We start from the raw sequence: 25,836 nt of genomic DNA, 5'->3' as shown, positions 1-25,836 counted from the left end.
TCCAACGTGGTACCCCATTGGTTTGCAGAGTGGTGCAGACGTCAATTTTCCCGCAAACAAGAGGCAAACCAAGGGGGCTTTGCGGACGTCCGGGCAGCTGCCACGCACGCGTTCGCCACCATGGACCCACCAAAAAATCTCTTCCGCACCCGCACCCTCTCCCACATGAAGTGGTTGCCGCACATACATGCTGGTCTGCACTGCTCCAGAGCACCAGTCCGCATTCATGCCGACCAAGAAGTGAGCGAGACCTCTCACTGGAGCTAATATTGAAGCGGTACGCCGGAGGAGAGCACCGCCAGGTCTCCGCTTCTGTTCCAGTACTAGAGAAGCGTGACCGAACGAGACCGGACGACTCTACACCGCATTCATAAAGAGTCCCATCCGTTTGCCTTCCAGCATTAAACTGGCGCAGAGACTGGTAAACTTACTCCGACACCCACATTGACACACCATGCCGCTTGTCCCGGCCGTTGCCCACTATTTAAACGTTGCCTCCTCTCCCGTCATGACCAACACCGCCGCATCATGCCCGCCATGACCGGGCCGGAGATCTAGAGCTATGTGGGAGAGCCTGTCGACGGGGCAGAAGCAGGAGTGGGTCGGCGTTGCGGCCGGCTAGCAGGCCCATTTGTGTGCGAGGACTGAGGGCGGCTTGTTGGCTAGCTCGCCGAAGGTCAGTGACAAGGACCGACGATGGAGTAGGCTTCCGACAATGAGTCGGTGCCCCCGCCCGCGGAAGAGCAGCCAGTGCTGCATGTGTCAACGTTCCCCGATGAGCACCATCTCGTGGAGTTGCAAATCGCCGGTGACCAGGCGAACGACAATGCCACCGTGGGCATGGTCGGGGAGGATTCAGACTTCCTAAATGAGCAGCGGGCGTTGTACAAGTTCATGCGGAGCGCCCGATACATCCGTCGCGAGCGATGGTTGTTGCGCGTCCTGTGAGCGAAGAAAGACACCCTGTTCACGGAGGTGTCCGAAGAGGAGGCGCGGGCTACCACGGACGTCACCAGCTCCGCGTCGGCCGCACCGTCACTGCGGTTAGTGCCCCACCTCCACGACTATGAGGCCGACACATCCACGCCCGATGCCGTCGACACGGTGGACTCCGACGAGGAAGAGTAGCACATGGGCTGCCGCCATGGCTTGGGTCCACGAAGGCTGCTCCTATTCCTCCCCTCCCACAACTTCGCTTCCCGGGCCTCATGCCCGACCAAACGAGCTTGCCGGACATGGGGAAGACATGTTGTGGGACACGGAGGCTACCGTAGCCGACGATTACTTAGAATAGGTTAAAAAAAGCCTAGTCCACTATAATTTAGTTGAAATATGTCAAAAATGTAATGATTTTGGTCCGGTTTAAACGAAAATCATTTGGTTTGTATGAAAGTCGTGCGGCTTGATCAACTTCGCTTCAGAGTGTATGCAGATACGATTGGATGGCCGGCTCCGTACCGTGTTTGTTTCAGGGGTCCTAGTTGGTGATGCCCTTGAAAGAGTATATATCGAGTTTATGACTTTATGTGCCATTATCCGCACAGAAGATTTTATACTGTTTATACATCAGTCACGCATCTATACATTATTTTGACAATTTTATTCATATTCGCCAAAACAAGAAGAAGGCGCAGGGATAGCTGGTGCCTTCAGCACTCCGCAGATTCAAGCACACAGCAAAAAACCTTGGCAATCTGAATCTAGCCCGTGTTCTGCATGCCGGCGGCGATGCCCTTCATGGTGAGGATGAGCGTGTCCTCCAGCCCCGGCGCGTACTCGCTCGCCGCGTTGAGCTTCACCAGCGACGCCGGCTGGTTCTCGTCGGCGAACTCCTTGGACAGCGGCGGCTGCGCCGTCACCTGGAAGCTGGGGTCCCTGATCCGCTTCAGCGTGTAGGCCTGGCACACGTTGAGGGTGGTGATGTACGGGTCGCGCAGCCGCAGACGCTGCTTCAGGTACGGGTCGTCTTCAAGCACGTCCCTATGTCCAGCAACCTGCACCACAAGAGACGATGGTTAGAAACCGCCATAAAATGTGGAGCTAGCTGGAACGTGAATCTCGCTCACCTGGACGAGCAGCTTCTTGGTGTCCTCGAAGTTGCTCCTCAGCTGCTCCCCGAGGGGCTTGAGCTCGTCGGCGACGAGCAGCTCGTCGTAGAGCGCGGCGATGCCGGGGTCTCCCTTGGCGAACACCATCTCCAGAAGGTCCAGCGTGACCCTGAAGAAGGGCCACTCGTTGTACATCTCCCTGAGAGCCTGGACGTTCCTGATGTCCTTTTGCATGATGTGCTTGAACGCGGCGCCGAACCCGAGCCACACGGGCAGGTGGAACCTCGTCTGCGTCCAGGCGAAGATCCACGGGATGGCGCGCAGCGTCTCGATGCCGCCGCTCGGCTTCCTCTTCGACGGCCGGCTGCCGATGTTCATCCTGCCGTACTCTGTCTCAGGTGTCGCCTACACAAGAGAGAAAATGGATTTGATTTTTCCGGAAGATCTTGTCATGAGCATATATAGTACGTACCGATCTGAAGTACTCGACGAATCGTGGTTCTTTGAAGACCATGGCGCGGTACTCCTCGGTGGCCACGACGGCCATCTCGTCCATGAGCGCGCGCCACTCGGGCTTGGGGGAGACCGGCGGGTGCATGCCGTGCTCCAGGGTGGCCGCCGTGAACCGCTGCAGAGTCCGGAAGCAGAGGTGCTCCTCGCCGAACGAGTGCTCGATCACCTCGCCCTGCACCGTCACGCGGAGCGACCCGTTCACCGTCTCCGGCGGCTGGGACAGTATGGCCAGGTGGGTCGGCCCGCCGCCCCTGCCGACCGTGCCGCCCCGCCCGTGGAACATGGTCAGCTTCACCCCGTACTGCTTCGCCACCTTGACCAGCTCCTCCTGCGCCTTGTACAGCTGCCACGCCGCCGACAGGCGGCCGGCGTCCTTGCCGGAGTCGGAGTAGCCGATCATGACCTCCTGCTTGCCGCCGATCCGGTCCATGTACCAGTCGATCGAGAACAGCCGCGCGACGGCCGCGGGGGCCGCCTCCAGGTCGGCCAGCTTCTCGAACAGCGGCACCACCCGGAGGGGGTGCCCCACGTGGCACTCCCGCTGGAGGAGCTCGACGGCGAGCACGTCGGACGGCGCCGTGGCCATGGAGATGATGTAGGCGCCGAAGCAGTCCGGCGGGAGCTCGGCGAGGACGCGGAACGTGCCGAGGACGTCGGCCACCTCCTCGGTCATGGGGAGGTCGCCGCCGAACAGCGGGCGCCTGCCCCTCAGCTCCGACAGCAGCCACTCCTGCCGCTTCTCCTCGGGCCACGAGCGGTACGAGCCGATGCCGAGGTGCGCGGTGATCGCGTCCAGCGCGTCGGTGTGCCGGTCCGACTCCTGCCGGATGTCGAGCTTGACGAGGGACAGGCCGAAGGTGGACACCTGGCGCAGGAAGTCGAGGAGGCTCCCGTCGGCGACGGTCTTGTCGCCGCAATCGCACAGTGACCGGTAGCACAGCTCGAGGGGCTCCAGAAACTGTCGGATCACAAAGGAAAATGTGTTATGATCAACAACATCACAACGATCATAACCACATGCGGGAACAATGGATGGATGGATCGCCATGGACGCGTGCTGGTTTGGTTACCTGCTCGACATCGGTGAAGGTGGAGTCCGCGGGGATGTCAGAAGTTCCACTGGTGAGAAGATGGCGGGAACGTTCGCGCGTGTAGTACAGTTTGTCCCGCACATAGCCCAGTATCACACGGTAAGGTTCAGTTGGGGGAACTTGCTTCCAGAACTCTGCATCAACAGCTCACATTTTTAGTATTGAAATAGACAGGATTAGCAGGGCAAATTCATGACGAATAGTATTGCACACGACTGTCAAAGCTAAACTGATTGACAAGGCAAAATAACCACGGATGGCAATTAAAGATCCTTGAAACAACACACTGGTACAGGGATGCAAAATAATTTTTGAAATGGATAAAAAAAACTACTTTGTCTCACCTATGTAATGTTTTTCAGCTTTCTTTGAAGCGCGGTGTAGTTCCTCAGCGCGGACACGAAGTTCATCGTTGCATCGCCACATGGAGAGCTGCCAAATGTACATAAAAAGCAATTGGCATTTGATCCTGCAAACAGAGGGAACTAAACGGGCAAAGCAAGATGGGGATGGAGAAACTTTCAAGCTATACCTCGAACATGAGCTCTTCAATCTGTGAGAAGTGCAAGTTAGCAGCCATCATTCTGGCCAACAGGCATACATCCCTTGTCACCTCCGGTGTGACTCTGGGGTTTCCTATATAACCAGTGACAGAGTTTCAGAAAAAGGTGTTACCACCAAGACTGAGAAAAATAGTTGTAATTGACACCCAATATTTATACAGAGTTAAATAGAGTTGGCCCCTCAAGGAAAAATAAACAGAGTTAAATAGAAACAACACATGGGAAGAGAAATTCACCATCGCGGTCACCACCCATCCAAGAAGAGAACTGAATTAGAGGAGCATTGTATGGAAGACGCTCGTCGATTCCAATATTCTTAAGAGCTGTGTCCACACGGCGTAGGAACTTGGGTACACCCTTCCATATTGTTTCATGGAAGTAACTCATCCCGGCACGCATTTCATCCTGTGGAGTAGGCTGTGTTCTCCGGATTTCGTCAGTTCGGAAAGCAGCTTGAATCTGCAAGGGGCCAACATAAGGCGTTAAGATTTGCCCAACCAAATTAGCAAAAATACGATTACTAGTTTATGGCAGAAGAAGATAAATATAAGATATAAAGATAAATATTCCGGATTTTAGCAGATTTCTTACCTGGAAAACAGCATTCAAATACTTATAACATTCGAATTGCATGGTTCAGTGAGAAAATAAACGTAGTACGTAAAATGGTGGTAGGGAATGTAGGTTAGACGAAGGGGGCTACATTGTTCACCAAAAGTAAGATCTGGTGTGTACAAAGTACAAACAATGTAATAATTTTTACAAGAACCTTGACACGCTTGCCCACCATTTAATCAAGCTGTTTTTAATCGATGTACATTTTTGCCAGAAAGACCTACTTTCTCACAAGTTTAAAATAATGTCGTGGTGGCAATGAAGAATTTTCCAAATGGTGGTGTAGTGTGACAATTTTATGAACAAATAACTATACTTCCAATGCAAAGCAACTGATTCGGTCATATTTATGTATAGCTGTAGCCTGCGGGTGCTCAAAATTTGACAATTTCTGAAATTTTGGTAGGTACCAATTAATTTTCATCTCAAAGTATAAAATTAAATGAAATAAAAAATTGTTGGGCTTCATCTAAATGCAATGGAAGTTGTGCACAATAACTGTAAAGTAATTCCTGAAAATGGATATTTCGGTGAGGACCGAAATAAAAAGAAAATTTAACCAAAAGTCTAAACCCTACTGAAGCAAATATTTTTTCCGAAGCATCATTCTAAATCTCGAGGGTTGTTCTGCAACACAGCAGCATTTCCCTGTAGTGTTGAGGATCCTACTAAACCAAACTGTTTGTCTGAACTCCTAAGGATTGAGCAGTATTCCCTTATTTTGCAGGTGAGGAATTGACAAGTCAATTAATGTCGGAGCCCCATGATAGTTATCTCATATTAATAGAGGCTTGTGGTGGAGACATTTAAAACTAAGACAATCAATATTTATAGTATAAGTATACAAAGTGGTCTTGAATTCCAATTTTTGAAATATTTCGACCACAACCGAAGTCGCCAAAATTCAGTGAATTTAAGTGATTTCTTTTGCATTTCGGCCAAATGACCGAACATTCCCTTGAAATTCAACCAAAACTTTGAAAATATTACAAAATATTTTGATGATTATTTGAATTCATGTGTACTACTGAAATGGCTGAAATATTTTGACCAAAGGACAAAAAATTTGACGTCTACTCAAATTATTGAAACTCAATGAATTTGTCGACATCTCATTGAAACTTAAAAGGTAAATTATAATCAGAAGTGCGGAAATAACAGGTGGAATCATAGCCCACCCCAGAAGATTACTCAATTACTATGAAATTTCTGTTCATGACATCTTGCCAGGAAAATACTCTTTTTTATAGTAAGTGGCACACAACTATGACATTACTTTTCTATAGGAAAACCAAAGAATCCTCTGATTCGTCAACTACATGGATCTAGTGAAGTCAATCACGGCACTTCATACAAATAGCCAGTATAATATACAGCATACCATTGGCGAGCCAGTACAATATACCACATCATACCATTGGCGATTCATGCAAAGGCATATGCTTTTTCTTTAATGCAAAACCAAAGGGAAGATGAACTAAAACTCTGTTAATTACAGTATATATTGTAAAGTGGAAGCGTATATGCTCAAGAATTCCCTTAGACGCCACGTGTCCACACATTTAATCTTAATCATTCCATCACTGTAGATGATTGAACAGAAAGATCAAGATGGCAGGAGACGACTGAGGAAGGGACAACTCCAGCATGTCACCATGCTAGTATATTCACCACAAAAGAAAACAGCATGGTTCCTACACCCCTCAGACTGACAAGAACAGCACGGTTCGCCTCAAACAATAACATTATGGACCCCTCGGTTGGTTTGGTGGATTCGAAATTATGATGGCGTTGAGCAGCAATTGCAAAATTGATGGCGGTGCTCCTAGGAAACATTTCTCCAACATTTTGGATTTAAAAAGCAAAATTCTCATGCATGCATATATGATTGTGTTTTTTCTTCGAAGAGGAGGAATAACCCCAGCCTCTACATCAAGCGATGCATGTATGGTTGTGGTTGTGGAACATAGTATATACTGTACCTCTCTCTGAAGAGCCTCGTCGAGCTCTTGCTTGTCGTCGGCGGTGATGTCCTTGGCGTACAGCTGCCTCAGGCAATTCCGTATCCTGCGCGTACAGAAGCTCGATTACTCTGTTAATAAGCTTCGAAATGCAGCAGAAATTTACCCTGTTCATTTTAAGGCAGCCGGGCTCAATGGACTATAATTTCAAAGAAAAAAATCGACCTGCCGTGCTTCTGGAGGAGCGACCGCCGGATGGACTGCGTGGGGTGGGCGGTGAAGACGAGGTCGACGGTCTGGTTCTTGAGCGCGTCGAACACCTCCTCGCGGGTCTTGCCCAGGTCGGACACCAGCCGCTTGAGCGTCTCCTCGATGTCCGACTCGGTGGTGGCGGAGGCCTCGTCCGCGAAGTCCCCGCGCTTGAGCTTGTTCCTGCGGCGGTTCGCGATCTGCACCTCCTCGGCGAGGTTGGCCAGGTTGAGCATGTGGGAGAAGGAGCTGGCCACGACGATGGAGTCGGCCGGGGCCAGCCCCGTGAGCCTGCCGCCGAGCTCGTCCAGCCGCGCCGCGTCGCGGTCGCCCTCGTACTCCGCCGCCACCTCGTAGCAGTCCTGCACCTGCAGCGAGCGACGCGCCGGCGAGGTCAGGCAGGCTCTCATGCGCGGCAGGGGAGGGAAAGGTCAGTGGAAAGTACGGATTAAGAGTACGTACGAACTCGCGGAGGTGTGGGCCGTGGAGGTCCTGGAGGATGTCGAGGAAGCGGTCGACGAGGAGGGCGTCGTACTCGACGAGCTTGTCGTCCTCTGAGACCTTGCCGGGGGCGAGGAGGCGGAGCTGCGCGTCGATGGAGTGGTGCCGCTCCATGGGAGCCGCTGAGGATGACGACATGTCCTTGTTCGCGCCGAGCAAAGGAGGAGGAAGCGGTGTGTGCCTCTCGCGCTCTCCGTCGGTCGGACGGACGGACGGACGGACAGTGTGTTGTGTCGTGTGTATGGCTGCGAGTGTGGATGGGATGATGGGGCAGTGGCCTGTCGTGGGCGTCTAATAGGCGCCGGACGGTGGTGGTGTGTGTGACTGCGGAGTGTGTGCACGGGAAAAGTACGGCCCTTGGCGGTTGGAAAGGCGGCTTAAAGCGGGTGCACGGGCGCCCAAAACTAATCAAATTCTCCTTTACGATTTTTTTTTTCAATCTATTCATCTTCAGTCATGGCAGTACAACAAATATCAGAAATAATAAAAATTATATCCAGATTCGTAGAACATCTAGCGACGAGTACAAGCACTGAAGCAAGCCGAAGGCGCACCGCCGTCATTGTCGTGGTTCTAAGACTGACAGTAGAATAGGGGGGGGGGAGAATGTAGAGGCAAAATTCTAGCTATGGAGGAGTTGTACACACGAGTTTTACGAGTTCAGACTCTTCTCGGAGGAAGTAACAGCCCTATGTCTCGGAGCCCTGAGACGGTCGACTGAATATATGTGTGTGAATTACAGAAAGTGCGAACCCTTGTCCCAGAGGAGGGGGTGACTTATATAGAGTGCGCCAGAACCCCTGCTCCCCTCCGTTACACAGGATTCAATGTTCATAAAGGAGGAGCCTTACTGGTAACGTCTGCAGTAAAGTGTATTAAATGCCCATAAAGCTATGGTTTAAGTCCTGACTGTTGCAGAGTGGAGGGTTTCTCATCTTCTGGTGGTCGAGTGTCTTCAAGGTGGTCGAGTGAGTATATCTTCACGGTCGAGTGGATGATGGTTTCTCTTCGACTGCTTCTGATTCTTTGTAGAGATGTCCTTGGGGAGGGTATGTTGGACAGATCCATGACCCTACCCTAGGTACATAGCTTCATCATTAGCCCTCGAATGGATCAGGGTTTGAGTGGGGAAGGAGTTGGGAACACTTCCGACCCATTCTTTGTGTTATGAGTATATCTTGTTTTGGAACAATGAGTTGAGGTGACGACGTCGACACCTTTCTTAGTCGCCTTGGTCCATTCTTGATTTTTGTCGAGTGAATTTCCATGATAGAATTCCGAATGATGATGTAGAGGATGTTTGTCTTCAGTCTGACAGGTTGTTCTGCTCTCCGCGGATCTCGCGGGATTCGAATTTTGGGAAGTGCGTCAAACGGACGGAACCGAGGTTATCGGGACGGATTAGACAAGTCTCCTCGATCCCCGCGCCACCTTTTTCGCCACGTACTGCGCGCGCGACTATTGCGGGATTTGTTTATATTTCCTAGGTCCACCGGTCAGTCACTCGGGTGTCGACCTTATAAAAGGTCCCGGACCAGGCCTCTGCCCCGTGCGCTCCCATTCTTTCTTCTTCTTCTCCCAATCTCTCTGCTGCACTCGCTTCTGCTCTTGTCGTCGGACTCTCGCTCGGGCTCGATCCGTCGCCATGGGGAAAGAGAAGACGGTGGCGCTGGAACGCGCAAAGAAGGCGACCGCAAAGGCGAAGGGCAAGCGGACCAGTCGAGGCGGGTCCTCGTCGAGATCCGGCCTGCCGCTGGGCTGGATCCAGGGCGACTGGATCCGCTCGACAATCACCCAAGACGACCTCGATGACCTGGTGGAGGGGGGACTGATCCCCACAAGTTGGCACGGCTCCCGGGGAACGAAACCGAGTCGCAACCAAGGAAGGGTGAGTGTGTTCTCCTCGCCACCCATGTAGATCGCGGATTCTCACTGCTTCCTCATCCTTTCTTCCGGGGTTTTTTGAACTTCTTTGGGGCTCAACTCCACTGTCGGTGTCAAAACCGGCGGATCTCGGGTAGGGGGTCCCGAACTGTGCGTCCAGGCCGGATGGTAATAGGAGGCAGGGAACACGATGTTTTACCCAGGTTCGGGCCCTCTTGATGGAGGTAAAACCCTACGTCCTGCTTGATTAATATTAATGATATGGGTAGTACAAGAGTAGATCTACCACGAGATCAAGGAGGCTAAACCCTAGAAGCTAGCCTATGGTATGATTGTTGTATATGGAGTTGATTGCCTACGGACTACAACCCTTCGATTTATATAGACACCGGATAGGGTTAGGGTTACATAGAGTCGGTTACAATGGTAGGAGATCTTGAATATCCGCATCACCAAGCTTGCCTTCCACGCCAAGGAAAGTCCCATCCGGACACGGGACGAAGTCTTCAATCTTGTATCTTCATAGTCCAGGAGTCCGGCTGAAGGTATTGTCCGGCTACCCGAACACCCCCTAATCCAGGACTCCCTCAGTAGCCCCTGAACCAGACTTCAATGACGACGAGTCCGGCGCGCAAATTGTTTTCGGCATTGCAAGGCGGGTTCCTCCTCCAAGTCCTTCATAGAAGATTGTAAACACCAAGAGTAGTGTCAGGCTCTGCAAAATAAGCTTCCACATATTGCCATAGAGAGAATGATATAAACACAAATCAAATCTGCCGACGTATTCCGCAGTGCGTCATCACACTACGGCCAAGTCCTTTACTCGAATCGTTTTTACTTTTCCACCTCAGCATGTTTTGTGAGGCGGTTTCCTTGGCACGTCTTGTCAAAGCAGAGATCGTGTACCCCTTTTACGGGATTCTCATCAATACGGACGTGGGTAACCCAACCGCGCCATTTATCACGGCGCTTGGGAGGCAAGCGAGTTTTACTAGGCTGGTGGGGACGCACAACCGCATCCGCCCATATAAGGGGATAAGGATCCACCTTTTTACCTACGCCTTCTTCCTCCTTTGCCTATCCATCTCCTGCGCACTCGAGCTCCAACGCCCAAGCCCGCACTTCCCGCCTCAACCTTCTCCAGCAATGTCCGGAGCGGGAGGCAAGTGGATGGTCTCCTCCGCTACGGAGGGCCAAGTCAAGAAGCTAAGGAAGGCCGAATACCTGTCTAAGGACATTGCGCACTGGCTTCCCGAAAAGGGGCAGCTTCTCCCTACCCCAAGGCCCCATGAGAGGGTAGTATTTCTTCCCCACTTCCTCCGCGGACTGGGTTTTCCACTCCACCCATTTGTCCGGGGGCTCATGTTCTACTACGGCCTAGATTTCCACGATCTGGCCCCGAACTTCATCCTCAACATCTCGGCGTTTATCGTCGTGTGCGAGGCTTTCCTCCGCGTCTGCCCTCATTTCGGCCTTTGGCTCAAGACCTTCAACGTCAAGCCCAAGGTGGTGCGCGGCAGCCAGGCGGAGTGCGGAGGCGCCATGGCGGGCAAGATGGCCAACGTCCTATGGTTCGAGGGCTCTTTTGTGGAGACCCTAAAGGGGTGGCAATCCGGGTGGTTTTACATCATCGAGCCACGCGATCCGAACTGGATCGCAGCCCCCGAGTCCGATCCGGACCCCCCACGCGGCTTATGTCCTGAAAAGAGACGGGCCTGTCATGGGGTGACGAAAAAGAGGTGACCGGATTGCAAACATGCATCCAGTCCCTGGTGAACAAGCCAATCCGGCTTGTTAATGTAATCCAGGTTATGCTCGTCCGCCGGATCCTCCCGTGCCAACAACGGGATTTTAATCTGTGGGAGTTCGACCCGGTGCAGCACCAAACCCTTAGCAGGCTCTTCGACACGACGTACGAAGATGCCTGGAAGGTGCTATTCAAGGGCGCCGAGGCTCCCGCATCCGCTTCCGAGGACCGCGGATATAGCTCGCAGTGTCACGCTAGCGAGGTAAGCTATCTTCACCTTTTACAGGATGTTAAGCTTTTTTCGTAGTTTGACTCTATGCGGGATCTAAACTCCCTTACCTTTGACAGGCTTGGCGAGCGATATCTGGACCGATTAACTATCCGGCTCCGCTGCCCGAAGACCCAGCCCCAGCTCTACTAGTGAAGTTGCTGGTTCCGGCGCCTTATGTGGTGCCGGAGAAGAAGGCCAAGAAGAAGAAGGCCATGGGGACTCGAAAGAGTGCCCGCAACGTGGTGGTGTCGGACTCGTCATCCGGCGAGTTCGAGACGCCCTCTTCCCGTGAAAACGAGGAGGAGGAAGAAGAAAACCCTCCCACCCCCCCCCCCCCCCCCCGCGGAGGGAGGAGAGAAGAGGAAGGCCGCCCCAACGGGGGAGGCCGAGGGGTCTAGGAAAAGGAAGACCCCTCCGCCGGACTACGCCCCCAACGCCGAAGAGGGCAAAGGAGTGGCCAAACAGGGCCAAGCGTCCGGCGAAATCGTAAGTTCGGATATCAGAATAACTCATGATGTTCCTTTGTTGCACAGCTTTCCCTAATGTCGAATGTAATTATGCAGTCCGCCCCGGGTCGAATTCGACGAATCGTCGGGCGGCTCCCTGGAGTCATCGGACGTGAACTCAGTTCCGCTCGCTGTCTCCCCCCGCACTGCAGACGACGCTGAAGTGGCGTCGCGACAAGCTCCGGGGCAGGAGGAGGTGGTCCCGGAGGAGCCGCAAGGCAACCTCCCGGACTCCAGGAGTGAAGGGGATAAGGCCCCCCAGGGCTCCAAGTCCGGCTTTGTGCCGGACACCGCGCCGGAATCTTCCACAGTTCCGGACCGCGGTAGGCGAACTCCTTCCAAGAGGAGCAAGCCTTCTGAGCCGGCGGCCTCCGTCCAACCGGAGGTGCCGGACAATCTGCTGGAGGTGCTTGACGGCGCCTCCATCGACGAGGGGCACCGTACTATTATGAGTACGGTGATCTAGAAGGTTCAGTCCGCCAAGAGCGGACTGACTGAAGCTTGCGCTAGCCTTCTAACAGGCTTCGAGGTAAGTAAAAATATGTAAAAATATTACCGCATAGACAGTAGCCCCTGATGCTCTGTTTGGCGTTCGGAAAGAAAAGCCGAATAGAGGATCTATTAAATTTCACAGGAGTCTAACAAAAAGAGTCAATATGCGTATGCAGGCTTCGCTGCTATCCACCGTCGCACTGACTGCGGAGGTGGGTGTCCTGAAGCAGGACCTCGAGCGGACCGAGCGAGAGCTCGGCCTTGCCAAGCGGCGGCTCGAGGAGAGAGAAGGTAAGAAATACCTGACAGAAAAAGTGCCTATAAAAAGGCGTGATTGCAAAAAAATAACAGGATTGTACTGCTTATTGTAGGGGCCACGACTGAGGTGGCGACCCTTAAGCAGGCGCTGTCTGAAGCCGAAAAGAAAACGGCCGCGGAGCGCACCGAGCGAGACAGACTTGGGGCTCAGGTCGGCGAGGTGCAGCAAGAGCTTCAGGCTCTCATGAAAAAACATGAGAGTTTGGAGCTTGAGTCAAAGGCGCAAGCATCCGAGCTCGCGACGGCCCTTGAGACTGCCAAGTCTGCCAAGGCCGAAGCCCAAAAGGCCCTCCAAGAGTTGGAGGAGATGAGGAAGATAGCAGCGGGTAAGGCATTCTTCATGCAAAGCAGAAATATAAAAGTAAACTACTTGTTACTTACCCGAATCCGGGGCTCTCCAGGGGCATCCGCAGATCTTCCCCGCAGCGTATCCGATGCCGCCGCATTCTACCGTGCTGAAGAGGGCAGCTCGACGGAGAAGGTGTTCTGGTCTCAGTATTCTGAGGCCGGACACCCTCTGCCTTTGAGCGACCAGCTGAAACAGCTGGTCGAGCTCCACAAGGCGGCCGAACAGGCCATGAAGGGCTTCATAGTTCGGCTGTGGCCCGGAGAGGCCCTGCCTGGGAGCTATTTCGGGCTGGTGCGGCGGCTGGTGGAGGCCTGTCCGAGGCTCGAGGTCATCAAGCGCTCCGTCTGCATCGAAGGTGCCCGTCGGGCCCTTGCCCATGCAAAGGTGCACTGGGGTAAGCTGGACGGTGAGAAGCTTGTGAAGGACGGGCCGCCGCCGGGGAAGGAGCATCGCAAGCCCGAGAACTACTACAAGGATGTTCTTGCAGGTGCCCTCCTTGTGGCGTATGAATGTACCAAGGATGTGATTTTTGAATGAACTCGCTCGTGTTTATCCTGTGCGCTGAAAACTTGTTCATATGCGCTAAGCAATGCTTATTGAATTTAAAATATTACTTTCTGTGTGGCCGTTTATCAAAAAATTGAGAGATGGCCAGTCGTCGGCTTCTGCCCCCATGCCACTAGTGCTGGGGTGTTCGGGATAAACTTGGGTGCTCTTTTTCCCATAGTTGGGTCCTTCGAGGGAGGCGCTCAGCACAACGAACCAGGCAATCGGACTATAATGCTTGAACACTCTCACTTAGCCATAGAACTCTATAATTTTAAATTTCGGCGAAGCCCCTAGTTCGGAAGGCCGAGTTCGGGGCGCTATCCACGCCTTGGCCGGACAAAGCTAGCTCCTCGCTCGAAGCGGCATAAGTCTTTAGGGACTCGAAAAACCTCTCGAACAGCGACCGGTCTCTCGCCTCATCATGACAGTCAGTTTTAGCTTTCTCCACTGAGGTGCTTAACCCAGTTGAACCGGGGCACAATCGCAGTGGTTCTCCTAGTGCTACCTTAGCCGATAGAGCGGAACATAAGGCACCAAAACATAGGAGCCGGGCAAACCCAACTATTGACCCAAATCATGATTCGGAGCCGATGCACATAGTGCTATAAGTTCGGGGTGCCGCACTGTTGGAAATATGCCCTAGAGGCAATAATAAATTAGTTATTATTATATTTCCTTGTTCATGATAATCGTTTATTATCCATGCTATAATTGTATTGATAGGAAACTCAGATACATGTGTGGATACATAGACAACACCATGTCCCTAGTAAGCCTCTAGTTGACTAGCTCGTTGATCAATAGATGGTTACGGTTTCCTGACCATGGACATTGGATGTCATTGATAACGGGATCACATCATTAGGAGAATGATGTGATGGACAAGACCCAATCCTAAGCCTAGCACAAAGATCGTGTAGTTCGTATGCTAAAGCTTTTCTAATGTCAAGTATCATTTCCTTAGACCATGAGATTGTGCAACTCCCGGATACCGTAGGAATGCTTTGGGTGTACCAAACGTCACAACGTAACTGGGTGACTATAAAGGTGCACTACAGGTATCTCCGAAAGTGTCTGTTGGGTTAGCACGAATCGAGACTGGGATTTGTCACTCCGTGTAAGCGGAGAGGTATCTCTGGGCCCACTCGGTAGGACATCATCATAATGTGCACAATGTGATCAAGGAGTTGATCACGGGATGATGTGTTACGGAACGAGTAAAGAGACTTGCCGGTAACGAGATTGAACAAGGTATCGGGATACCGACGATCGAATCTCGGGCAAGTATCGTACCGCTAGACAAAGGGAATTGAATACGGGATTGATTAAGTCCTTGACATCGTGGTTCATCCGATGAGATCATCGTGGAACATGTGGGAGCCAACATGGGTATCCAGATCCCGCTGTTGGTTATTGACCGGAGAACGTCTCGGTCATGTCTGCATGTCTCCCGAACCCGTAGGGTCTACACACTTAAGGTTCGGTGACGCTAGGGTTATAGAGATATTAGTATGCGGTAACCCGAAAGTTGTTCGGAGTCCCGGATGATATCCCGGACGTCACGAGGAGTTCCGGAATGGTCCGGAGGTAAAGAATTATATATAGGAAGTGCTATTTCGGCCATCGGGACAAGTTTCGGGGTCACCGATATTGTACCGGGACCACCGGAAGGGTCCCGGGGGTCCACCGGGTGGGGCCACCTGCCCCGGGGGGCCACATGGGCTGTAGGGGATGTGCCTTGGCCTATATGGTCCAAGGGCACCAGCCCCAAGAGGCCCATGCGCCAAGAGAGAGAAAAAAGGGGAGAGTCCTAAAGGGGGAAGGCACCTCCGAGGTGCCTTGGGGAGGATGGACTCCTCCCCCCTTGGCCGCACCCTTCCTTGGAGGAAGGGGCAAGGGCTGCGCCTCCCCCCTCTCCCTTGGCCCTATATATAGTGGGGAAAAGGAGGAGCAACCATATCTAAGGCCTGGCGCCTCCCTCTCCCTCCCGTGACACATCTTCCTCCTCCCGCAGCGCTTAGCGAAGCCCTGTTGGAATCCCGCTACTTCCACCACGCCGTCGTGCTGCTGGATCTCCATCAACCTCTCCCTCCTCCTTGCTGGATCAAGGCATGGGAGACGTCTCCGTTCCGTACGTGTGTTGAACGCGGAGGTGCCGTCCGTTCGGCGCTAGGATCATCGGTGATTTGAATCACGACGAGTACGACTCCATCGACCCCGTTCACTTGAATGCTTCCGCTTAGCGATCTACAAGGGTATGTAGATGCACTCTCCTTCCCCTCGTTGCTAGTCTCTCCATAGATAGATCTTGGTGACACGTAGGAAAATTTTGAATTTCTGCTACGTTCCCCATCAGTGGCATCATGAGCTAGGTCTATTGCGTAGATTCTATGCACGAGTAGAACACAAAGTAGTTGTGGGCGTTGATTTTGTTCAATATGCTTGCCGTGACTAGTCTTATCTTGATTCGGCGGCATCGTGGGATGAAGCGGCCCGGACCAACCTTACACGTACTCTTACGTGAGACCGGTTCCACCGACTGACATGCACTAGATGCATAAGGTGGCTAGCGGGTGTCTGTCTCTCCTACTTTAGTCGGATCGGATTCGATGAAAAGGGTCCTTATGAATGGTAAATAGCAATTGGCATATCACGTTGTGGTATTTGCGTAGGTAAGAACCGTTCTTGCTAGAAACCCATAGCAGCCACGTAAAACATGCAAACAACAATTAGAGGACGTCTAACTTGTTTTTGCAGGGTATGCTATGTGATGTGATATGGCCAAAAGGATGTGATGAATGATATATGTAATGTATGAGATTGATCATGTTCTTGTAAAAGATGATCATGGAGCCCCAAGATGGAGATCAAAGGAGCTATATGATATTGGCCATATCATGTCACTATTTGATTGCATGTGATGTTTATCATGTTTATACATCTTATTTGCTTAGAACGACGGTAGTAAATAAGATGATCCCTCATTAAAATTTCAAGAAGTGTTCTCCCCTAACTGTGCACTGTTGCTACAGTTCGTCGTTTCGAAGCACGCCGTGATGATCGGGTGTGATAGATCCTTACGTTCACATACAACGGGTGTAAGACAGTTTTACACAGCAAAAACACTTAGGGTTAACTTGACGAGCCTAGCATGTGCATAGACATGGCCTCGGAACACAGAAGACCGAAAGGTCGAGCATGAGTCGTATAGAAGACACGATCAACATGAAGATGTTCACCGACGTTGACTAGTCCATCTCACGTGATGATCGGACACGTCCTAGTTCACTCGGATCATGTAATCACTTAGATGACTAGAGGGATGTCTATCTAAGTGGGAGTTCATAAGATGAACTTAATTATCCTGAACATAGTCAAAAGGATTTTGCAAATTATGTCGTAGCTCACGCTATAATTCTACTGTTTAGATATGTTCCTAGAGAAAAATTAGTTGAAAGTTGATAGTAGCAATTATGCGGACTAGGTCCGTAGACTGAGGATTGTTCTCATTGCTTCTTAGAAGGCTTATGTCCTTAATGCACCGCTCAGTGTGCTGAACCTCGAACGTTGTGTGTGGATGTTGCGAACATCTGACATACACGTTTTGATAACTACATGATAGTTCAGTTAAACGGTTTAGAGTTGAGGCACCAAAGACGTTTTTGAAACGTCACGAAACATGTGAGATGTTTCGAGGGCTGAAATTGGAATTTCAGGCTCGTGCCCACGTCAAGAGGTATAAGGCCTCCGACGGTTCTTCTAGCCTACATACTAAGGGAGAAAAGCTCAATTGTTGAGCTTGTGCTCAGATTGTCTGAGTACAACAATCGCTTGAATCAAGTGGGAGTTGATCTTCCAGATGAGATAGTGATGTTTCTCCGAAGTCATTACCACCAAGCTGCTAGAGCTTCGTGATGAACTATAATATATCAGGGACATATATGATGATCCTTGAGATGTCCGTGATGTTTGACACCACAAGAGTAGAAATCAAGAAGGAGCATCAATTGTTGATGGTTGGTGAAACCACTAGTTTCAAGAAGGGCAAGGGCACGAAGGGATACTTCATAAAACGACAATTCAGCTGCTGCTCTAGTGAAGAAACCCAAGGTTGAACCCAAACCCGAGACTAAGTGCTTCTGTAATAAGGGGAACAGCCACTGGAGCAGAATTACCCTAGATACTTGGTAGATGAGAAGGCTGGCAAGGTCGATAGAAGTATATTGGATATACATTATGTTGATGTGTACTTTACTAGTATTCCTAGTAGCACCAGGATATTAGATACCGGTTCGGTTGCTAAGTGTTAGTAACTCGAAATAAAAGCTACGGAATAAACGGAGACTAGCTAAAGGTGAGCTGACGATATGTGTTGGAAGTGTTCTCAATGTTGATATGATCAAGCATCGCAAGCTCCCTCTACCATCGAGATTGGTATTAAAACCTAAATAATTGTTATTTGGTGTTTGCGTTGAGCATAGACATGATTGGATTATGTCTATCACAATACGGTTATTCATTTAAGGAGAATAATGGTTACTCTGTTTATTTGAATAATATCTTCAATGGTCTTGCACCTAAAATGAATGGTTCATTGAATCTCGATCGTAGTGATACACATGTTCATGCCAAAAGATAGTAATGATAGTACCACCTACTTGTGGCACTGCCACGTAAGTCATATCGGTATAAAACGCATGAAGAAGCTCCATGTTGATGGATCTTTGGGCTCACTCATTTTTGAAAAGTTTGGGACATGCGAACCATGTCTATTGGTATATATGCATGAAGAAACTCCATGCAAATGGACCGTTTTGTACTCTCTTGATTTTGAATCACTTGAGACATGCAAATCATACCACATGGTCAAGATGACTGAAAGCCTCGTTTTTAGTAAAATGGAACTAGAAAGCAACTTGTTGGAAGTAATACATTTTGATGTATGCAGTCCAATGAGTGCTGAGGCATGTAGTGGATGTCGTTATGTTCTTACTTCACAGATGATTTGAGTAGATGTTGAGTATATTTACTTGATGAATCACGAGTCTGAATTATTGAAAGGTTCAAGTAATTTCAGGGTGAAGTTGAAAGATCGTCGTGACAAGAGGATAAAATATCTATGATATGATCATAGAGATGAATATCTGAATTACGAGTTTGGCACAGAATTAAGACATTGTGGAAATTGTTCCACAACTAATACAGCCTGGAGCACCATAGTGTGATGGTGTGTCCGAACATCATAACTGCACCCTATTGGATATGATGCATACCATGATGTCTCTTATCGAATTACCACAATAGTTTATGGGTTAGGCATTAGAGACAACCACATTCACTTTAAAAAGGGGCACCACGTAATTCTGATGAGGTGACACCGTATGAACTATGGTTTAGAGAAACCTAAGCTGTCATTTCTTAAAAGTTTGGGGCTGCGACGCTTATGTGGAAAAGTTTCAGGCCGATAAGCTCGAACCCAAAGCGGATAAATGCATCTTCATAGGACAACCCAAAAATAGTTGGGTATACCTCCTGTCTCAGATCCGAAAGCAATAAGGGATTGTTTCTAGAATCGGGTCCTTTCTCGAGGAAAAGTTTCTCTTGAAAGAATTGAGTGGAAGGATGGTGGAGACTTGATGAGGTTATTGAACCGTCTCTTCAACTAGTGTGTGGCAGGGCACAGGAAGTTGTTCCTGTGGCACCTACACCAATTGAAGTGGAAGTTTATGATAGTGATCATGAAACTTCAGATCAAGTCACTACCAAACCTCGTGGGATGACAAGGATGCGCACTACTTCAGAGTGGTACGTAATCCTGTCTTGGAAGTCACGTTGCTAGACAACAATGAACCTACGAGTTATGGAGAAGCGATGGTGGGCCCGGATTCCGATAAATGGCTCGAGGCCATAAAATCCGAGAGAGGATCCATGTATGAAAACAAAGTGTAGACTTTGGCAGAACAGCTCGATGGTCGTAAGGCTGTTGAGTGCAGATGGATTTTAAAAGGAAGACGGACAATGATGGTAAATGTCACCATTAAGAAAGCTCGACTTGTCGTTAAGATGTTTTCCGACAAGTTCAAGGAGTTGACTATGATGAGACTTTCTCACTCGTAGCGATGCTAAGAGTCTGTTGGAATTATATTAGCGATTACTGCATTATTTATGAAATCTTGCAGATAGGATGTCAAAACATTGTTTCCTCGATGATTTTCTTGAGGAAAGGTTGTATGTGATACAACCGGAAGGTTTTGTCAATCCTGAAAGATGCTAATAAGTATGCAAAGCTCCAACAATCCTTCTAAGGACTGGAGTAAGCATCTCGGAGTTGGAATGTATGCTTTGATGAGATGATCAAAGATTTTGGGTTTATACAAAGTTTATGAGAAACTTGTATTTCCAAAGAAGTGAGTGGGAGCACTATAGAATTTCTGATAATTATATGTTGACATATTGTTGATCATAAATGATGTAGAATTTCTAGAAAGCATGTAGGGTTATTTGGAAAGTGTTTTTCAATGGAAAGCCTGGATTAAGCTACTTGAACATTGAGCATCAAGATCTATAAGGATAGATCAAAACGCTTAATGGTACTTTCAAATGTGCACATACCTTGACATGATCTTGAAGGTGTTCAAGATGGATCAGTCAAAGAAGGAGTTCTTGCCTGAGTTGTAAGGTATGAAGTTAAGACTTAAAGCTCGACCACGGCAGAATAGAGAGAAAGGACGAAGGTCGTCCCCTATGCTTAAGACATAGGCTCTACAGTATGCTATGCTGTGTACCGCACCTGAAGTGTGCCTTGCCATGAGTCAGTCAAGGGGTACAAGAGTGATCCAAGAATGGATCACAGGACAGCGGTCAAAGTTATCCTTAGTAACTAGTGGACTAAGGAATTTTCTCGATTATGGAGGTGGTAAAAGAGTTCGTCGTAAAGGGTTACGTCGATGCAAGCTTAACACCTATCCGGATAGCTCTGAGTAGAGATGCCGGATACGTATAATGGAGCAACAATTTGGAATAGCTCCAAGTAGAACAATTATTTGGAATAGCTCCAAATAGAACGTGGTAGCTACATCTAGGAGATGACATAGAGATTTGTAAAGCACACACGGATCTAAAAGGTTCAGACCCGTTGACTAAAACCTCTCTCACAAGCAACATGATCAAACCCAGAACTCATTGAGTGTTGATCACATAGTGATGTGAACTAGATTATTGACTCTAGTAAACTCTTTGGATGTTGGTTACATGGCGATGTGACCTGTGAGTGTTAATCACATGGCGATGTGAACTAGATTATTGACTCTAGTGCAAGTGGGAGACTATTGGAAATATGCCCTAGAGGCAATAATAAATTAGTTATTATTATATTTCCTTGTTCATGATAATCGTTTATTATCCATGCTATAATTGTATTGATAGGAAACTCAGATACATGTGTGGATACATAGACAACACCATGTCCCTAGTAAGCCTCTAGTTGACTAGCCGTTGATCAATAGATGGTTACGGTTTCCTGACCATGGACATTGGATGTCATTGATAACGGGATCACATCATTAGGAGAATGATGTGATGGACAAGACCCAATCCTAAGCCTAGCACAAAGATCGTGTAGTTCGTATGCTAAAGCTTTTCTAATGTCAAGTATCATTTCCTTAGACCATGAGATTGTGCAACTCCCGGATACCGTAGGAATGCTTTGGGTGTACCAAACGTCACAACGTAACTGGGTGACTATAAAGGTGCACTACAGGTATCTCCGAAAGTGTCTGTTGGGTTAGCACGAATCGAGACTGGGATTTGTCACTCCGTGTAAGCGGAGAGGTATCTCTGGGCCCACTCGGTAGGACATCATCATAATGTGCACAATGTGATCAAGGAGTTGATCACGGGATGATGTGTTACGGAACGAGTAAAGAGACTTGCCGGTAACGAGATTGAACAAGGTATCGGGATACCGACGATCGAATCTCGGGCAAGTATCGTACCGCTAGACAAAGGGAATTGAATACGGGATTGATTAAGTCCTTGACATCGTGGTTCATCCGATGAGATCATCGTGGAACATGTGGGAGCCAACATGGGTATCCAGATCCCGCTGTTGGTTATTGACCGGAGAACGTCTCGGTCATGTCTGCATGTCTCCCGAACCCGTAGGGTCTACACACTTAAGGTTCGGTGACGCTAGGGTTATAGAGATATTAGTATGTGGTAACCCGAAAGTTGTTCGGAGTCCCGGATGATATCCCGGACGTCACGAGGAGTTCCGGAATGGTCCGGAGGTAAAGAATTATATATAGGAAGTGCTATTTCGGCCATCGGGACAAGTTTCGGGGTCACCGGTATTGTACCGGGACCACCGGAAGGGTCCCGGGGGTCCACCGGGTGGGGCCACCTGCCCCGGGGGGCCACATGGGCTGTAGGGGGTGTGCCTTGGCCTATATGGGCCAAGGGCACCAGCCCCAAGAGGCCCATGCGCCAAGAGAGAGAAAAAAGGGGAGAGTCCTAAAGGGGGAAGGCACCTCCGAGGTGCCTTGGGGAGGATGGACTCCTCCCCCCTTGGCCGCACCCTTCCTTGGAGGAAGGGGCAAGGGCTGCGCCTCCCCCCTCTCCCTTGGCCCTATATATAGTGGGGAAAAGGAGGAGCAACCATATCTAAGGCCTGGCGCCTCCCTCTCCCTCCCGTGACACATCTTCCTCCTCCCGCAGCGCTTAGCGAAGCCCTGTTGGAATCCCGCTACTTCCACCACGCCGTCGTGCTGCTGGATCTCCATCAACCTCTCCCTCCTCCTTGCTGGATCAAGGCATGGGAGACGTCTCCGTTCCGTACGTGTGTTGAACTCGGAGGTGCCGTCCGTTCGGCGCTAGGATCATCGGTGATTTGAATCACGACGAGTATGACTCCATCGACCCCGTTCACTTGAATGCTTCCGCTTAGCGATCTACAAGGGTATGTAGATGCACTCTCCTTCCCCTCGGTGCTAGTCTCTCCATAGATAGATCTTGGTGACACGTAGGAAAATTTTGAATTTCTGCTACGTTCCCCATCACGCACTTGTGAAAGTGTACGGACTTCTCACACCATTATGAGGGGTACTGAAGCCCCTGGCATGTTTGCCGTACCATGGTGTACGGGTGCAATCATGTCATTTAATAAACATAAATGTGAAAAGAAGATAATGCAAAAAATAGACAAGAAGCTAAGCATTGTTTATAGAGAGGCTATTTATCAAAGCCGAACGATACAAATAGTGCGGTAAGCAAAAGATATTGGACTATTCAGTATGTCCTGACCAGAGGCAGGCCGCGGAATTGTATTTAAAACAGGTATACCGCTCGTAACAGAGACCACCTGGGAGTTCCATAATGCGGCATGGCTTGTCTGCCTCCCTGGATCTTGCATCGTTTGTGCGGCAGTCGAATTGCCGAACAGGTCGTCCGAAGTATGGAGTCCTGAAAGTAAGAAAAAATTAAAAAAAAGAATCTGGCAGCCCCTAGTACGTTTTAAGCCGTATTTTGGGCGTGCCGTTATTGTGCCCCTTCCCCTGTGCCCATGGTACTTCAAGGGCGTAGTTATGTACGCGAGGTACTGGTTTCGCTATGTCGCGAAAGCTGGGGTTGGGGCCGCATTGCTACGCTTGCTCAGAGTGTGTCAGGCGGTCCTGTTGTGGGTTACTCCGGGCGCGCTTGGCAGTGTCTGGCTTTTTAATGGCCGGACTGGAGAATTGCCTGAGAAGGCTACTTTGTACCTCTGCTGCGAGAGCCGCCGTATGCTCCTCCGTACGGAGGGAGCGTTCGGTGTTTCCGTTGACCGTAATTACTCCTCGAGGGCCTGGCATCTTGAGCTTGAGATATGCGTAGTGCGGCACCACATTGAACTTTGCGAATGCGGTTCGTGCGAGCAGGGCATGATAGCCACTGCGAAACGGGACTATATCGAAGATTAACTCTTCGCTTCGGAAATTGTCCGGGGATCCGAAGACCACGTCAAGTGTTACTGAGCCTGTACAGTTGGCTTCTACACCTGGTATAACGCCTTTAAAGGTCGTTCTTGTGGGCTTAATCCTTGAGGGATCTATGCCCATTTTCCGCACTGTATCCTGATAAAGCAGGTTCAGGCTACTGCCGCCGTCCATGAGGACTCTTGTAAGATGAAATCCGTCAATGATTGGGTCGAGAACCAATGCGGCGAAGCCGCCATGACGGATGCTAGTGGGATGGTCCCTTCGATTAAAAGTGATCGGGCAGGAGGACCATGGGTTGAACTTTGGGGCGACTGGCTCTATCGCGGATACGTCCCGTAGCGCACGCTTCTGCTCCCGCTTGGGAATGTGGGTTGCGTATATCATGTTCACCGTCCGCACTTGTGGGGGAAAGCCCTTCTGTCCATTGTTGTTCGGCGGCTTGGGCTCCTCGTCGTCGCTGTGCAGCCCCTTGTCTCTGTTTTCGGCCCTTAACTTGCCTGCCTGCTTGAACACCCAACAATCCCTGTTAGTGTGATTGGCTGGCCTTTCGGGGGTGCCATGTATCTGGCACAAGCGATCGAGTATTCGGTCCAAACTGGACGGGCCCTGAGTATTCTTTTTGAATGGCTTTTTCCGCTAACCGGATTTATAGCCTTTGAATCCGGCATTGACTGCCGTGTCTTCATTGCTGTCGCTGTTAACGCGGCGTCTTTTCTTATTCCGACGTGTCCTGCCACTTTTGTCCTTGGTATCCGAATTACCAGGGTTCTTTGATAAGTTGTTACTGCGAGCTAGTCGGCTGTCTTCTCCCGCGCAAAAGCGGGTCATGAGTGTCGTGAGGGCTGCCATGGATTTTGGCTTTTCCTGTCCCAGGTGCCGGGCAAGCCACTCGTCGCGGATGTTATGCTTGAAGGCTGCTAGGGCCTCTACGTCCGGACAGTCGACTATCTGGTTTTTCTTTGTTAGGAACCGTGTCCAGAATTGTCTGGCCGATTCCTCTGGCTGCTGAATTATGTGGCTAGTCGTCGGCATCTGGCGGTCGCACGTAAGTGCCCTGGAAGTTGTCGAGGAATGCGGCTTCCAGGTCCTCCCAAGAACCGATTGAGTCTGCTGGCAAGCTGTTAAGCCAATGCCGGGCCGGTCCTTTAAGTTTGAGCGGGAGGTATTTGATGGCGTGTAGATCATCGCCGCGTGCCATGTGGATGTGAAGAAGATAATCCTCGATCCATACCGCCGGATCTGTTGTGCCATCGTATGATTCGATGTTTACGGGTTTGAAACCCTCTGGGATTTTATGATCCATTACTTCATTCGTGAAGCATAGCGGGTGTGCAGCGCCTCTGTACTGGGCTACATCACGACGCAGCTCGGAAGAGCTATGTCTGTTGTGTTCGGCCCGGCCGGATTTGTTGTATCCGGAGTGAAGATCATTGTCACATGCCGTAGGGCGCCTGCGCGATCCGTAGATCGATCTTGTTTGTCTTGCCTTATCCTCCAGTATGTCTCGCAGGTCGGGCGCATTTTCCCATGCCTTAGTTGAGCGGCGTCGGGGCATGGCTTGGGTGGAGGGCCGAGAGGCCTCTCTGTCGCGGCCGCGAGGTGGCTGGTCTGCCATGTCATGCGCTGGTGGTGTAGGTGCTTCCTCCTCTAATTGGGGTAGCGGCCTGCGCTTCGGGTAACTCTTGGAGGGGCGTTCGAGTTCATACTCTTCGGCTGCAAGGACTTCAGTCCATCTGTCAGCTAGCAAATCTTGGGCAGCTCTAAGCTGTTGCTGCTTTTTCTTGAGGCTGCTTGCCATGGCTAAAAGCATGCGTTTAAAACGCTCTTGTTCGGCGGGGTCTGATGATATGACGAATTCGTCGTCATCGAGGCTTGCCTCGTCTTCAGAGGAAGGCGTATAGTTATCATCCTCGACCTCTCGGTTTGCCACTCTCTCATGAGGGCTGGCTTCTCCATCTTCCTATGCCGAATCTTGTTGAGGTGGGTGTTCTTCGGCGCTATCCGGGGTAGTATTATCTCCCGTGCCGGAATCACCGTTTTTGCTTTGGCGGGATTTAGAGCGGCGCCGCTGACGCCGGCGCTTTGGCTGTTTCTTGGGGGCGTCATCCCCCACTGTTCCATCGCCATCTCCATCTTTTGGAGTATCCATCATATATATGTCATATGACGAGGTGGCCTTCCAGCGCCCTACAGGTGCTGGTTCCTGTT

At 50.2% G+C, this 25,836-nt stretch overlaps 1 protein-coding gene across 1 annotated transcript; it reads right to left on the bottom strand.

Annotated features, from left to right (window-relative positions):
* Positions 1-1,506: 1,506 nt before the first annotated feature.
* LOC125520902 (phosphoenolpyruvate carboxylase 1) lies at positions 1,507-7,824 on the bottom strand. The gene is made up of 10 exons (XM_048685942.2): positions 7,503-7,824; positions 7,017-7,408; positions 6,813-6,897; positions 4,452-4,674; positions 4,185-4,288; positions 3,997-4,084; positions 3,632-3,786; positions 2,521-3,519; positions 2,067-2,453; positions 1,507-1,994 (listed from the first exon to the last, which is right to left on the bottom strand). The coding sequence occupies exons 1-10, from the start codon at positions 7,677-7,679 to the stop codon at positions 1,701-1,703; spliced, it is 2,904 nt and encodes a 967-aa protein (XP_048541899.2). The 5' UTR covers positions 7,680-7,824; the 3' UTR covers positions 1,507-1,700.
* Positions 7,825-25,836: the final 18,012 nt, after the last annotated feature.

The sequence above is a fragment of the Triticum urartu genome, chromosome 7A (genome assembly GCF_056163025.1).
Source record: "Triticum urartu cultivar PI428250 chromosome 7A, HENAU_Tu73, whole genome shotgun sequence".
Classification (NCBI taxonomy): domain Eukaryota; kingdom Viridiplantae; phylum Streptophyta; class Magnoliopsida; order Poales; family Poaceae; genus Triticum; species Triticum urartu.
Note: the sequence above shows the minus strand (reverse complement) of the source record. Positions and strands in the feature narration are given on the sequence as shown.